The following is a 15,457-nucleotide window of genomic DNA, read 5'->3' on the forward strand; positions in this document are numbered from 1 at the left end:
CAGTGCCCTGAGGCTGAGCAGTGTTATGGTCCTGGGCTCTTTGGTTTCATGTTCAGCTCCTGTTCTCAGACAGGTGTTTGCAGGAAATCCCTGCTGAGAACCATCTTTTACATCCAGTCAGAAGGTGAATGGGAGCATTTTTCAACACATTGGTTCAACAAGAAACTCTTTAAGGTGACAGCTGCATTCATCCCTGTCATCAGTACAGGAAGAGTCTGGGGGAAATTGGAAGCTGGGATGGCAGTGTTATGTTTTGTCAACTTCTTAAGCTTGATGTTACCCAAGTGCTTGAGAAAGTGTGAGTTTTGCTGCACAGCTGTTACAGGCAGAAGTGGGGCAAGTGCCACAAGCTGATGCCCTGATTGCAGCTGGGGTCAGTGCTTTGTCTGCAGGGCAAGCTCATACACCTTGACCAGATGCTGGATTTGTAATATGTATGTCATAATTGTGTCTTAATTAATCTCTTCTCAGTTCCTTTTGAACTTGGATGGAACCTGACGAGGTTATGTACAATTGCAAACCCAGGGAATAATTCTTAATTTTGTTTTGATCTGGTGTAAAAAAGAAAAAAGGAAGGGGGAGAAAAGCTCTATCTCCAAGAAACTGGCAGGAAGAACTTCCATGATAAACAGTTGCTCCTTGAGCACGCTGTACTCTCCTGAAGGCATGTAGGGTCAGCTAAAGGTCTGCAGCATCTGAGCTGGGAGATCCCTCCAAAGAGGAGGGACTTGACTGTAAGTGGGAGGTTTTAACCCCAGGCACCGTTTATTTGCATGTTTCTGCCTGAAACTAGCATTTTGGGAACATGTTTAACAAGCACAATATATTCCATGCATTTGCTGGAATAAACTGTGCATATGAGCTTCCTCAGATCTGCAGTCAGCAGGGAGCTGTCTGGCCCATGATTTTACACATTCTTGCATCTAACTGAGACATTCTGATGCCAAATCCAGCACTCAACTGGCTGTACCATGTGTGCATTTTAACACACCTTAACAGCATCTCTGTTGGGGGCAGCAGATGAATCCCATGGCAGAGCTGTGCTGATCTTTGGGATCAGTGGGAACTGCACCCCAAAATCCACACAGGGTGGGAGGCAACTGCACTGAGCCCTTGAAACAGCACCAGGAGAATCACCAGGGAGCAAGGAATCTAGATTGCCACATGTTTTCCTGAAATTGGGCCCAAGGCATTCAGTATTCCCAGGCACTGGGAACTGGCACATCAAAAACCTGCTGTCTCTCCCCTTCTGCTCAGTGAATTCAGGGAATATTCCTGCTCATCACATGAAACAAAGTTCAGTGCATCAGTGAGGAAAGAACCATGGAAATAGTGGATTGTTAGTGCTGTGCAGAGGTGTGATGTGCACTACAGACCCCATTGCAAGTGGCACACGTTTGTTTTCATTTGTTATCCACTTGTTCCTAAGCTGTGGCTGCAGCACTGAGTTTGCTGTGATGGTTGAGTTTTCAGCTCAGTTTGTCAGGCAAACACTGTTCACATTTCACTGGTTCTGGCACTACCAAGTGTGCTTTGCTCAGTGTCCTCCTGTCATGTCTGTGGCACCAGCACCCTCCTCATTCTGCATTTCATGGCAATCATGTGGGATGGTGATGCTCATGGAAGGCTGCAGGAACCTGAGCAAGTGGATCAGGTTTTTTAGTTGTGTATTTTGGGGTAGAAGATAAAGGTTATTCCTCCTTTGATTTATCAGATCATGTCACTTTAAATGTCTGAAATGCACTGAAGCCTCCTCAGACAAAGCACTCCCTCTATTTAGGAAGCAGATTTTTTCCAGAGCCAGTAATAGTTTGATTTTCTTATTTCTTGAAAATACCAGCAGCTTTTGAATTGTCTTACATTACCTGCCATTTTCTTTTGTTTGAATTAATATTGTTTTATAATTATTTCAAGGGGATAAAAATCATTGCCAGCTGAAAGTCAGTATGCCAAGCTACAGCCCAGAGCAGGCTTTTGGCACTAAATTTTATGCAAACCTGAAAAAAAAAAAAAAAAAGAGTTTACAATGGCAACCCTGAATTTTAGCTGTACCAGACCCAGCAAGTTACTGCTTAATGGTAATGAGCTGGTGAGACTGAACCTTTGCTGGTGACAGCTGCTGAAGTTTTGGCAGCAAGAGCTGTGTCTGGCTAAAGGAAATGATTCCTAGAGAGTTTTGGGGGGAGCCCTGGGGCTGAAGGAGGGAGCCCATGGCCAGGCAGGTGCTGCAGCAGGTCCAGTTTGTGAGGAGCCTGCTCCATTCTACATTGGTTCCATGTTTGTGCAGAATTTGGGGTGTGCATGCTCAGGCTGGGTTTTTCAATCTGTGGTTGTCAGTGCTGTTCTCTTACCCTGATGAGAAATCCCCCAGATACACATTTTAAATTAAATCCAGTGATTACTGTGTTGGTCATGGAGTTTTGTCCTCGTTGGTTTTTCTGAGAAGTTGCTACATTTCCTAAAGTTGTATCATGGTGAATAATTATTCTGGGTGTGATACTGAGGAAACTGAAAGATGTAAATTTGTAAATAATTTCTAAATCATTTTAGAATAGGGATGGTTTGTTTTAGCAGACCAACATCTTTTGATATACAAAATTTGAGGCCTTCTGAATTTAATTTTTAAACTTTTTGAAAATGTTTTCAGGGAAAATTTTAGGCCCAAGAGACCATCAAAGATAAGTAACAGTTGTTGCTCTCAAAACCAGTGTGTATTTATGCAGCTCTGCAGGAATCACATCTCCAGAGCTGTGGGAACCTGGGGGGGTGGGTACCTGATAGGGGGGAACAGGGAGTGGAGGAACAAGGACAGGTGATTCTGGAGAACATGGGGTGTCTCTTGGAGAGTTTTCTCAACCTAAGTTGGTCAATAATTATCCCCACTAATACCTGACCACTTCCTTCATCAGGTTGGTGATGTGTTTGATTACAAAAGCTCTGTTTTAAAAGTGTCCAGCAGAATCCCAAGGATTCTGTGAACTCTCAGCCAGCAGAGGCTGTGCACTGGTTCCAGTGAGCTGCAGTGGGAGCTGCAGTGCTCATCTCCCTCCCAAGAGCCTCTCCCAGCCCTTGGTGCCTCTATCCAGCAGCAGCATTCCCTGCTGTGCTGGGCAGACGTGAGGGCATTCCTGCCTTGTATTGCTTTTGTGTGCTTATTAAAAAGGAATCAGCAGATCTGCTGAGTGCCTGGTAATGGAACCCAGATGTGGGCACTGCTTGACAAATCTGCAGCTTTTGGGATTTCACCAGGGTTGCTTGTTATTTACAGAATGTAACTTGAGACAGTAGAACAAATTTTTAGATTAAAAAAATCAAGTGGTGTGGAATGTTATTAGCTGTGCAGACCAAACAGAGCAGTTTGCCAAGGGGGTGATGGACTGAATCTATGCAGTGGCTCTGGGTTGGAGAACTGGCCTTATCACCAAGAAGAGAATGATCTCTTAAAACCAGGATCACTATCTGAGCTTGGAGGGCACAGTGAACAATGCACTTGTACTCTGAAGTGCTTCTTCCATTTATAAAACAAAACCAAAACATAAAACATTGGCTCAGAAAGTGCCAAACCTTCAGAAATCCATTATGGTGCCAGTGCCTTTGTAGCACTGGCACTTTTTCTCTGACCTGCTTTGTGCCAAACATTAGAAACCAGTGTTCCCTGTAGTTGCAGTGTCTGTGGGATTAAAAAACCCTCTTCTATCCCAGCACCATCAGGGTAGCCTTGCTTGCAGTGCTCCACATCCCTCTTCCCAAGGAACCAGCAGAATATTGGTCAGGCTGGCACAGGGGATGTTTGTCTGGAGGTTGGTTCATGTAAAACCCACTGCTCACTGCAGCTGCTGTCACATTATCCAGCCTTCCTGAGTGCAAGGTGGAAAGTGTCTCAGCAAAACATCAGTGATTGGCCACTGTTAATTAAAACCCAGCTAAGGCTGCAGGCAGTCACACTCTGAACTTGTCAGTAAGTGCCATAGAGAGATTTAAAAGCCAACAGGGGCTTCTTTGATTGGTGATCTTTTGCCATTTTCCTGCTTTCAGAAGCTAGTAAGTAGGACAAGCAGCAAGATGTGAATTATACTGGTTGGAATTCTTTAATTTCTTTGGAACTTCTGTCTCAACATTTTGCATTCATGAAGGCAAACTCACTTGTTTACTGCTTTGTAAGACTCTAATAGGTAAAAACAGGCATGTGCTGTTCACCTCTTGTGTAGGTTTAGAAAGACAAGAATGCTGTACCTGGTATAGGTGAATCCTGCTTATATCTAAGGAATTTAAGGGGCAGGAGAGGTGGCTTGCTCCAGGGCCACAGTACTTTAATAGCACAGCTCTAACCACTGCATTAAGGGTGGTCAAAAACTTGAAGGAATACAAATTTTTTAAGGGTGCCTAGGATTTAGGACAGGGCTGCTGAGGGGTGGAAGGTCACAAGGAAATGAGGCTCCAGAGAAAAGATCTGCAAATCATGGTTCCCAGGAGGGTGAGTGCTCTCTCCTGGTGGTGAGAAGCTTCAAAAGCAAAGGTAACACTCCTTGGGACCTTCTCCTATCCCTGGATCAGAAAGGCTGGAGTTCCTTGTGCAGGGTTTTACAGAGAATCAGGATGGGAAGGGAGAGCACTAATCCAAAATGGTGCATTTGGCTGGGAAATCTGTAACAGCAGTAGCCTGGAAGAGCTGTGAAATACCAGAGAGCAGCCCCAGAGTGATGCTGCTGGGAAGGGACAGGGAATGAAGCAGGGCTCAGCAGCCTGTAACACAATTCCTCAGGGGCAGGGCGTTCCAGGAGCTTGAAGGAATTCAGAGTATTATTTTTTAACAAAATTCTGCTAAGGGAGGAACCAAGCCTGCAGTTGTGCAGTGCTGTGGCCAGTATCAACCTCTGCTGGCTGTCAGCCCACAAGAGTGTGTTCTTCTTATTGTCATTATTAATAGGCACACAGCAAGGTAAAGTATGTTAAACCCTGCTATGGGGACCCTAATTAATGAGGATTTTTCTTTGTTTTAATTTAAATGCATGTTCCTGTTTCCATAACCATAGAATTTGCAGTCTCCTGGCACTGTCCATTAGTGAGAGCTCTCTCCAGGTTTTTGCACTCTTTTTTTTTTTTTGGAGCAGTGAAAAGAAATGGTCAAATCAATCAAACTGCTGATACATACATCCCTGAATCTTCAGAGAATATACACTGTTTAGGTCACTTCTGTTCCAGTCTGAGGTTTCTCCTTTGCCCTGAGGTCACCCCAGAGGGATATGAAGTGGTTCAAACTCTGGTTTTCTCTGAAGCAGTTGAAGAGAGATTGCTGGAGACAGTTTTCTCTTGTTCCAATGATTGTTTATTGTTTCATATCTCTGGGACTTTTTGCCTGGCCAGCAGGGTCTGCTCAGCCTGGCATCCATGGTGGAATCTGCCTGGTGAAGGCAGGGCTTAGCTTATATAGTTTGTACTACGTATTACATGTTTATAAAATTTTACCAATACAATGCAATTTTATTAAATGGTCCAGCCCTGACCCCATCCAATCCGAGAGTGTCAACGTGTCACCCAACATGGATGACAGGGAGAAGAAGGAGGAAAAGGTGTCCACCCCCAAATTCTCCATTTTGGCCACGTGTCCCTTGTCATAAACATTCCAATAAACCTATTTATCTACGTTCTAAATGTTAAATTTATACTTTACTATTGGTGACCTGTTTCCATTCTCTTTGTGCTGACAGCTTCCCCCAAGGGTTAAAATTCAGCACCTGTGACACCAGGGTCTCACTCAGGAGTCTTTGAGACCCTTCTCAGGGGGTTTTGAGACCCCCAAAAAGGCCAGGGGCATGCCTTGGGCTCCCACAACTTCTTCCTACTAATTTAGCTAATTTCCCCTTCATTGTAGACAAAATTATTGTATTTTTATTATTGTATGGCTCTGTGTCTCACCAGATCCAAGGCTTCCAGGGTCTACAGGCTGTGTTGTGAAGGGCTGGGGTGTGTGCAGGGCTGCCCAGTGATGTGTCTGTGTGTCTGTCTGTCTGTCTGTCCTGCAGTAAGCAGGGGTTGGGGAGGCTCACAGGGCTGCCCAGTGATGTGTCTGTGTGTCTGTCTGTCTGTCTGTCCTGCAGGAGCCAGGGGTTGGGAAGGCTCAGCAGGCCTGCAGTGTGTGCAGGGCTGCCCAGTGATGTGTCTGTCTGTCTGTCTGTCTGTCTGTCCTGCAGGAGGCAGGGGTTGGGGAGGCTCAGCAGGGCTGCCCAGTGATGTGTCTGTGTGTCTGTCTGTCTGTCTGTCCTGCAGGAGGCAGGGGCTGGGGAGGCTCAGCAGGGCTGCCCAGTGATGTGTCTGTGTGTCTGTCTGTCTGTCTGTCCTGCAGGAGGCAGGGGTTGGGGAGGCTCAGCAGGGCTGCAGTGTGTGCAGGGCTACCCAGTGATGTGTCTGTGTGTCTGTCTGTCCTGCAGCAGCCAGGGGTTTGGGAGGCTCAGCAGGGCTGCCCAGTGATGTGTCTGTGTGTCTGTCTGTCTGTCTGTCCTGCAGGAGCCAGGCGGAGCGCGTGCGGAAGCCCCGCTGCTGCAGGGGCCCCCAGGGGCTGCTGCCCCGTTACCTGGAGAGCCAGGCAGAGGGACAGGAGCAGCTCTTCAAACTCACTGACAACATCCAGGATGAGTTGTGAGTACACAGCCCCTGACAGCTGCTGTTTGCTGCCATGGTGTCTGAAACTGCTTCACACTCAGTGTTCAGCTCTGGGCCCTCACTGCTGCAAGGACAGGGAGGGGCTGGGGTGTGTCAGGGAGGGGCATGGAGCTGGGGGGGGTCTGCAGCACCAGGGGGTCTCAGAGAGCTTGGGGAGATCAGCCTGGAGAAAAGGCTCGTGGGTGATCTTCCTCTGCACAGCTCCCTGACAGAGGGGTGCAGCCAGTCAGGCTGTGCTGCCACAGAGCAGGGGACAGGAACTAGGGACAGGCCTGAAGCTGCACCAGGGGAGGTTCAGGTTGGATATTGGGGTAAATTTATTCATGAAAAGCCACAAAGCCCTAGTGTGGCTTCCCAGGACAGTGGTGCAGTCCCCATCCCTGGAGGGATTTACAAGCCCTGTGGATGTGGCACTTGGGGACATGGATTAGTGTTGGCCTGGGCAGTGCTGGGGGAACAGTGGGATTTGATGGTCTCAGAGGGCTTATTCTGTGATTCTACAGGGGGAATACCAGTTTGTTGGGTTGGGGTCTAAAGGCAGAATTCATCACTTGCCCAGTCTCCACCACAGTTACTGATCAGCTGTCAGGGGAGGGTGTGACAGAGGCTTTGTCTGTCACCCATCAGAGCATCTGCCAAGGAAAGGGCTCAGAATTGCTGATGGTGGAGCTGGCAGAGGGAGCTACAGGGTCACTTGGTGCCCCCAGTGTTCCTGGGCAGGCTCCATGTGCCATCCCAGGTTCTGCCTGAGGAAGAGATTGCAATCTGCCACTTAGCTGTGGCCCTGTGAGTTCACATTTGGGGTATCCTGTTTCCACCTCCTTTCAGGATCTTTGTGCCTATTCAGGATGGCTCTTAGGCAGGGAGACTGGAAAGAGCAATTTGTGACCAAAGAAAATCACCAGTGCAGCCCATAGCAGAGCAGTGGCCTTTGTCATCAAGTCATGCTGTTCATTCACTGTGACTCTCACCATTAGGAACATCATTCAGCAGGAACACAGTGTTTCTTGTCATGGAAAATAAGTACAAAATTATGCCTCTGACTTTTATCCTAGTATCATAATCAGAAACACATTTGAAGACCTGATTATTTGCATATTTTCCTTCAGAGTTAAATCCATAAAAGGGGATTTAATACCTTGCTCTACTGTTCTAACTAAATGTTTCCACATTTTTTTCCAGTTAGGCTCGCTGTTTCACTTCTGGAAAATATTGTGTAATTACTTCCTGATGTTGTTAAAAACCCCACAAATTCTCCAGAGATCTGGTTGCTTCTACTTTGTTCTACTGGATCATGTTTCATTTAATTTTTCATGTTATTAATTTGAGATATTTTTAATAGTGTAGATGTATGGGTTTAAAAAAAATAAAAGTTGTATCTTGCAGTAGTATCTGAAAAGGTTGAAAATACCCATTTTAAGATCTAGACACTGAGAAGAAAGTAACAGTTGGCAAGAGCAAAGGTAATGATGCATGACTCAAACTTAGAACAAAATGTAGAGCCTGAACTACAAATTAGCTAATGTTTCTGGGCTTCTCCATTAACTCACTGACCTCTGCTTCCATTCCTCAGGATATATACATGCCACCAGGAAAAGCCTTGTGAGAAGTTCATGCATCATGTGCTGTTCTTACAGAGCACATGCAGCCCCTGGTCAGTGCCAGGTGCTTCCCCTGGAGCTGAGAGCAGCTCTCAGTGCCCATCTCATCTCCCCCTGCATGTCCTGGAGTCCTTGGTGGCATCCTGGCCCTGGGGCCTCCCTCCAACACTGTTTGATGTGCCTGGCCAGGGCACCAGGCTGTTCCTCTGCAGCTGTACTGCTGCTCTGTGCTTCAATTAAGTTTTCTGTGACACTTCATAAAAAATGTCACTCTCCATCCTATTTAACTAATTTCAAAGGCAGAACCTTACCCTGAAGTGTTTGAACTCCAATGGAAAACTGCAGGGCAGCTGCTGATTTCCAGAACTCTGTTCATGTTGTCTTTCACCTGGCTTCCTCTAAGCTGAAATCCAGTTTGTTTTACTTAAAGGAACAGCTTTTTATTCCCTTCTGGAGTTTCATCCAAGGTTAGAGCTGGGCAAAGCTTTTTGACTGAGGCTGGTTGTGCCCTTTTCAGCACTGACATGGCACTGTGGGCTGGAGTTGGTGTGTGCACCTTTGCCAGCAAGGGCAGGGACACAGCACAGAGGGAAAGGCAAGTTCAGTGTAGGGCAGTGCCTGTGAGAGGCCTGGGAATACAGAATTACTGGAGTTATCCTTTTATACCACAAAAAGAAACCATGGCCTGACCTCTTGCCATATTTTTGGCTATTAACATATCTTTTATAGCTCTGGGTTTATTTGGCTGCAGATCACAGTAGCTTGTGCACAGTGATATTTAACTGGTAGGGCTGAGGGTGCATTAGATGGGGAATTTTTCTGTTTACCAGAAACACTGATCTAGTGACACAGGTCACTGATTTCTAGGCCAGTGGAGGATCCTGCAGGATGTGAGGACAGAGACAGGTTTGTGTGAGCAGTGGCTCAGAGGGCAGCAATTTGGGACCTGCCTGACAGCAGCAGAATCCTCCTTTACAGGTGCATGTCAACCCTGAGGGCTGTTGGCAGAACTTTTTCACTCTATTTAGCACTACTCTAGTACTCTACTCAGCTATAATTCCACACTCAAGTTGCTGAATTTTTCAGCATTTAAAAAGCCCCACTAATGAGGTTCCTTTCAGTAGTAAATCAGAAGTGGGGGAGAAGCATTTGTGTGTTCAAGTTCCATTTCATTTTTGCACCTTACAATTATTCTTTTACACACCAGCCTTTTCAGCCATCATAACTCTCAGTATTCCTAACTCACTCTTCTCTCCCTCTTCCTATTCATCACTCAGCCTAATCTCCCTGGGGAAACCTGCTTGCTGCTTAACCTCTCACCCCTTGTTAAACAGCTAATTTCTCTTTTCTGCTACTGATCCTGGCAGCAGGTTCAACTTGGTTTTGGTTTGGAAGGCAGGGAGGTGTGGGGAGCAGGGAAGCACAGGAGAGTTACAGGATAGCTCTTGTCAGAAATGTCTGCAGACCTTTCATGTGCCAGCTCTGGAACTGATGTTAGTTGCAATTAAGCTTCAGCATTAGGACTTGCAGTCCAGAGCAAGGAAATTACTGTTGCTAAGTCCTTGTCAAAGGACATTTTTATGTGTCCCTGTAATGCCCAAAGCTGGTGGCCAGGCAGGCAGCACTAATACTTGATTTACAGCACAATCTTTTTATAACTAGGGGAGAGTGTCCTTCATCAGCTCCATTTCTAAACAGTTTAAATGAAATGCAGATGAATTGTACATATTGCACTACTACATTTTCTGATGGGCTCTAAAGGTCACAGAGCAGGTGAAGACACTGGTGAATTTGCTATTTTATCTTTAAGCTAATAAACATTTCCTCCTCTGTTGCAGTTTCATCGCCGTGGAGAACATCGACAGGTACTGTGTGCTCATCTCCTCCAAGGCTGTGTATTTCCTCAAGAGTGGGGACTGCATGGACAGGGATTCCATATTCCTGGAGGTCAGGTATGATGACCTGTACCACTGCCTGGTGTCCAAGGACCACGGGAACATGTACATCCAGCTCACCAAGAAGGCTGTGAACAGCAGCAGTGGTGTGGCCATGCCAGGGCCCTCCCAGCAGCGGCCCATGGTGAGGAGCTGGGTCCCCCTGCACCCTGTGCCCCCTTCCCACCAAAGGGTTTAATCCCAGGCTTTAGCACCCCCCTGCACCCTGTGCCCCCCTTCCCACCAAAGGGTTTAATCCCAGGCTTTAGCACCCCCCTGCACCCTGTGCTCCCCTTCTCACCAAAGGGTTTAATCCCAGGCTTTAGCACCCCCTCTTTCACCTTGTGCTCCCCTTCTCACCAAAGGGTTTTAGTGCCAGGCTTTGTTCTGTCACTGAAAACAGCCACTGCCCTGCTTTCAGTGACTTTAGAAGTGGCTCCCTAAACTCCTGAGAAAGCTGAAGAAAGGAAAAGCCTGAAGTATTCTCGCAGGCAGAAAAGTAACAGAAAGAAACATGTATTTACCTGTGAAAGGCTTTTAAGTTTACCACATGAATGGAACTTGGGTACTTTGCTGTCTGTGTAATCTCCTCCTCCATGTAGTATTTTTTTACTGTGAGGTCTCCAGTGCTGGAGCCAGTGTTTCTGTTTTGTGCCATTACAGAAGTTGCTCAGGGGCTGTTCTACAGGCCTAGTAGAACCCAGTCAGTTCACATTCCAAACAGATAAAAGGTGGAAGGGAAGGCAAAGGAAATAAGCTCAGTGTGGCACAGGGTTCCTGCCCTCACCCTTGAATATCTGTGTGTGCACCTGGGGGTCCCTCAAGCTTCTTCCTTGCTCCAGCCTCAGCCCTGAGCAGGAAACTCCACTGGAACTCTTGTGTCCCTTTCTTCAGATCTAAAATCTGTTTTAGCTGACAGCAGGAGCACACTAAGAAAAATCCCCTTTCTTTCTGCAGGTGAAAGTGAAATCAGAAGCTCTGGCAGTAAAGCTGTCCCAAGAAATCAACTATGCAAAGAGCCTTTATTATGAGCAGCAGCTGATGCTGAGACCTAGTGAAAATCAAGAGCAACTCGAGCTGGACTCTTGAAAATCCATTTCCTCACTGCCAGAAAAGAGCTGCAAGTACCAGGCTGGAGCCAGAATTGTGTGACTAGAGAAGGAAAAAATATAATTTTAGTATTTAGAGAAAACAAAAGAGGTGGCTTTTCTTTTTTAAGCACTAATTGTATAACAGAGGTGTAGCTGACACAGCTTTGGGTCTGGGAGAAGCCCTGTATTTTGCTAACATGTATATATGTACAAGTGTCCATGTAAATATGACAGGCAGTGGGTTGGGTATAAATATGAGTCTGTTTACTGTGTAAAGAAATTAAAGGAGCTCTACTGAGTCGTACTGCACTACCTGACACAAGCCTTTCTCTCTCTCTGTCTTTTTTTTCCCTTGAAAAAACTGATTTTCACAGTGCAGGAATGTAGATAAACCTTTAAAAATAAAATTAAGAAATAATTTCAGCTGTTGGAGCACAAGTGTCCTGTGGTTTGGTGCCATGAATAGGGTGCATTAATGCTGTGATTAGGGGGCATTGGTTGGGTTGTTTGGTGGGATTTTTGTTGGTAAATACAGGAGACACAGTCTTGCACTGAAATGTCAGCCTCCTTTTTAACAAAAAAATTGCATTTTGTTAATTAATACAGAGAGGATTCAGTTTTACATTCAATCTACATCTCAAGGCCCCTTTCCTGACTTGGTCTTGAAGTAGGTGAAGTGAGCAGCCTTGGAAATTGAACCTTGAACTTCAGATTTTTCCTTCCCTCAGGTGGAGGAAGGGTGGGGGGAGAGGAGATCAGCTTGCTGGACTTCACAATATCTTCAGAAGTAAACTTTAAATAATAAAAATAACAATTTTTTTTTCTAATGTTGTATACCACATGGGTATTTGTCATTAAGTGTAACCACAGTGAGGAGGGAGGAGTGAGTGCTCTGGGACACCTTAACCCACAGGAACTGGAACCCTCAGTGTCACATTCACTCCCTGGAGGTGCCAGCTTTGGGCATGAGGACACAACTCTCCTGTAACTGCTGAGTAACCTACATTTTACAGTGTGGCTTTAGAAACCTTTTGATTCAGTGTAAGTAGAGCTTTAAAAGGTAAAGCAATTTGAAGGTAAAGTCCTTTCCTGAAGCCACATGAGGATATTTTGGTGCTGAAGGTTAGAATGAAACCAGTTCTTGTAAAATACTGGGCTGCTAAAGGTGGGGAGGGAAAACCAGGAGTAGTTCACTGCTGTGTTGAGCATTTCCAGGGGACAGGTGGGGTACCTGGGGTCTGTGACCATCCATGAGATGATGTGCAAACACCAGAGCAGTCACTGAACTCCCCTGGAGTGCCCTGAACTCAGCCATTTGTGGGGAAAAACCTGTCCAGCTTCAAGGTGTATTAAAGAGCAGATGAAACAACACCTCAGCAGGGGCAGGAAGAACTGTCCCTAACTGGTGAAGAGACCCCACACAGCATGGGAATGACACCTGAGAAAATGACACATGGAAATGGCACCTGTCCATGTCCTCCTCTGCTCTCCTCCCCTTTCCTTGCCTGTTTTCCCAGTCCTCTTGTCACAACTTGTCACATCCTTTCCTGTCCTTCCTTTTCCCATCCTTTCCACCTCCCCCTTTCCCTGCCCTCCCCTTTATTCTCCTCCTGTCCTCTCCTCCCTTGCCCTTTTTCCTGGCCCAGTTTCACTCCAGTGCTCCTGCAAAGGTGAACAAATCCAGGGGCTGATTCCACATTGTCCCTGCTGGAAACACCCCCAGCCCACCCCCTACCTGCCCCCAGGACACACAGGCACCACTGCCTGCCCACTCCTGAGACAGGCAATGTCCTCATCAAAGTAACTGGAATAAAGAAACTTTCAGACTCCAAAACCAGGGGTGAAGTTGTGTGTGTCCATCTGCACCTGTGGAATTTCACATTTTCCATTGCTGGATCATGAATGATCCTGTTCCAGCAGCTCCTCCAGGCTGAGGGGCTCCTGCAGTGATGGGAGCATGGGGCAAGCATGAGCAGCACCCTGCCCTCCCCTCTGCTCCTGACAGCCCAGCAGCTCTGTGGGATCATCCAAAGGCAGCTTTCCAAAGCAGTGCAGTGTTTACATTTTTGTGGGGAGAAGCTAAGTGGCTAAATGGGCCCCATCTCAAACCAGAGCTCTAACCAGGCATTTCCCAGTGACAGGGACCTTTTGATCTCTTCACTATCTCATTTCCTAGACTGCATGATGCTTTTCAACATTTATCTGTTTTCTCTTCAGCAAAATACTTTGTAACATCTTAGCCCAACTATATATTTATATTTTAATTTTTTTCTCTCTAAAGCACTGTTTAGCAGGAACCTGCTTCCTCCAGTGCACAACCCACTGGGCTGACAAATCCTCTTAACCCTTGCACTGTTTTCCTTCTCACAGGAACTGCCTTGACTTCCTGCTCACAGTGACTTCCCCTCTGGAGCCTCATGCTGAAAAAGCAGGTTTCAGTGAATATACTCTCTTCAGATTACAGGTTGTTGCACAGGTATTTAAAATAAACCCCATCAAACAACAACAAAGCAAAATCAAAACACATTTCAAGAGCTGCTCAAAATCCACTTATACAAGTTTTCTTCTGACAATAACACTGTGCATGTGAATGTTTCTGTATTACTTTTAATATATGCACCCACCCCCAAATGTACATATACTTCAAAATTCTCTTGAAAAGCAAAGGCTGTGTTCCAAACTCCTCTATTCCACCCTCCTAAAGGCAGGGTTGTTGCAAAGAAAGAAAATGCTTATTTTTCTGAAAATAAATAAAGTTAAAAAAAAAATACAAAAATAAAATAAAATAAAATATTTACATAATAAAATGTGCCCAGAGTTTCAGACTCCAGTCTGGATTGCTGCAGCATTCCAGCTTGACAGCACACTCTTACTCCACATTATGTTGCTTAATTTTATCAAATGCAGGACTGGGACAAAGCCCTTCCAACTCCCCTTGTGTTCCAGGTTTGACTTTCCTGTAAGCCTTTTCTTACTGCTGGTGCCTCCCAGCTCTGGCAGAGGGCTCAGGGCAGCACAAACCCTTCTGCCTTCCCCTGCAAGAACCACCCCTGGCCCAGAAAATGTTTAGTTGACCCGACTGGGAGCAGTTTGACAGAACCATGGAGTTTTCACTGTTCTCCAGAGCAGAATTTGTGGAGTGGGGGAATGTGAGACAAAGTCAGCCCCAGCTGGGTCTGTGAGCAGCCCTGCTCTTGCCTCGGGTGCAGGAGAGGGCAGAATCTGACAAGGATTCCTGCCAGAAAGAAAAGGTTACTCATTAACCACTGACAAACACTGGGGAAAAAACAGTCATATTGTTTTGCTCAGTGGAACCACAGCACATTTTTGGCCAGAAATACAAATGCTGTGGATGCAAACTGTAGCTCCCTCTGAAGGGTCAGCTCTGCTCAGGGCCTGGGGACACTCACAATGAACAGAGAATCCCACAGTCCCAGACTGGTTGGTGTGGAAGGGACTTTAAAAACCATCCAGTCTCCCCCTGCCATGGCAGGGACACCTTCCACTGTCCCAGGCTGCTCCAAATCCTGTCCAGCCTGGCCTTGGGCATTTGCAGCCACAGCTGCTCTGGGCACTCTGTGCCAGGGCCTCCCACCTGTGCCAGTAATATTTAATTTATACATAACAATTCCTACATAACAGTGTCACATGGGGCTGGCTGGTGCATGTTTATTTTTTTGTGTGTGTGTGTTTTCTTCCCTGTAGCTGACACTGCACTGCCTGACCTTGTGCCCAGCACAAAACATGGGCAAGAGCAGCTCTCAGCCTGCTCTGGGCTGACTCAAAAGCACTGCAAGGCCATGGGCCAAGTAAACAGCTTCCATGTGCATTTCCATTTTGGATAAATGGCTGGGTCACCCAGAGGACAAGGGCTGTGGATGGGAGCTGCAAAACAATGGGTTCTGAAAGTGCCAGCAGAAAAGTCCCCTGCATGCTGCAGCTGTAGAGGAATTCTAATAAATAAAGGAGAAATTCATCATACCAGCTACCCCTCAGCCCTCCAGACACCACAAAAGCAAACATTTGCTCTGCCCCAGGAGGGTGAGTCACCATTCCTGTTGCTCCAAGGCCTTTGGCAAACAACCATCAGCCCTACAAAGCACTGGTATCAAAATAATGATGGAGCAAAAAAACCTGTGCCTGCATGCAGGCTTAACTGGAGGGGAAAAAA

The 15,457-nt window shown here is 46.4% G+C and overlaps 1 protein-coding gene across 5 annotated transcripts in view; it reads left to right on the forward strand.

The window, feature by feature from the left end:
* The window catches only part of VPS13D (vacuolar protein sorting 13 homolog D), a 96,099-nt gene extending 84,392 nt beyond the window's left edge, over window positions 1-11,707 (forward strand). For all 5 annotated transcript variants that reach the window (XM_079326112.1, XM_079326108.1, XM_079326111.1 and 2 more), the window contains 3 exons: window positions 6,505-6,636; window positions 10,100-10,340; window positions 11,153-11,707. In XM_079326112.1, the coding sequence (XP_079182238.1) occupies window positions 6,505-6,636; window positions 10,100-10,340; window positions 11,153-11,284 (505 nt within the window). In that variant the 3' untranslated portion in view covers window positions 11,285-11,707. The remainder of the gene's footprint in view (window positions 1-6,504; window positions 6,637-10,099; window positions 10,341-11,152) is intronic.
* The last annotated feature ends 3,750 nt before the right edge of the window (window positions 11,708-15,457 follow it).

This window comes from Erithacus rubecula (genome assembly GCF_903797595.1).
Source record: "Erithacus rubecula genome assembly, chromosome: 24".
In the NCBI taxonomy this organism is placed as follows: Eukaryota; Metazoa; Chordata; class Aves; order Passeriformes; family Muscicapidae; genus Erithacus; species Erithacus rubecula.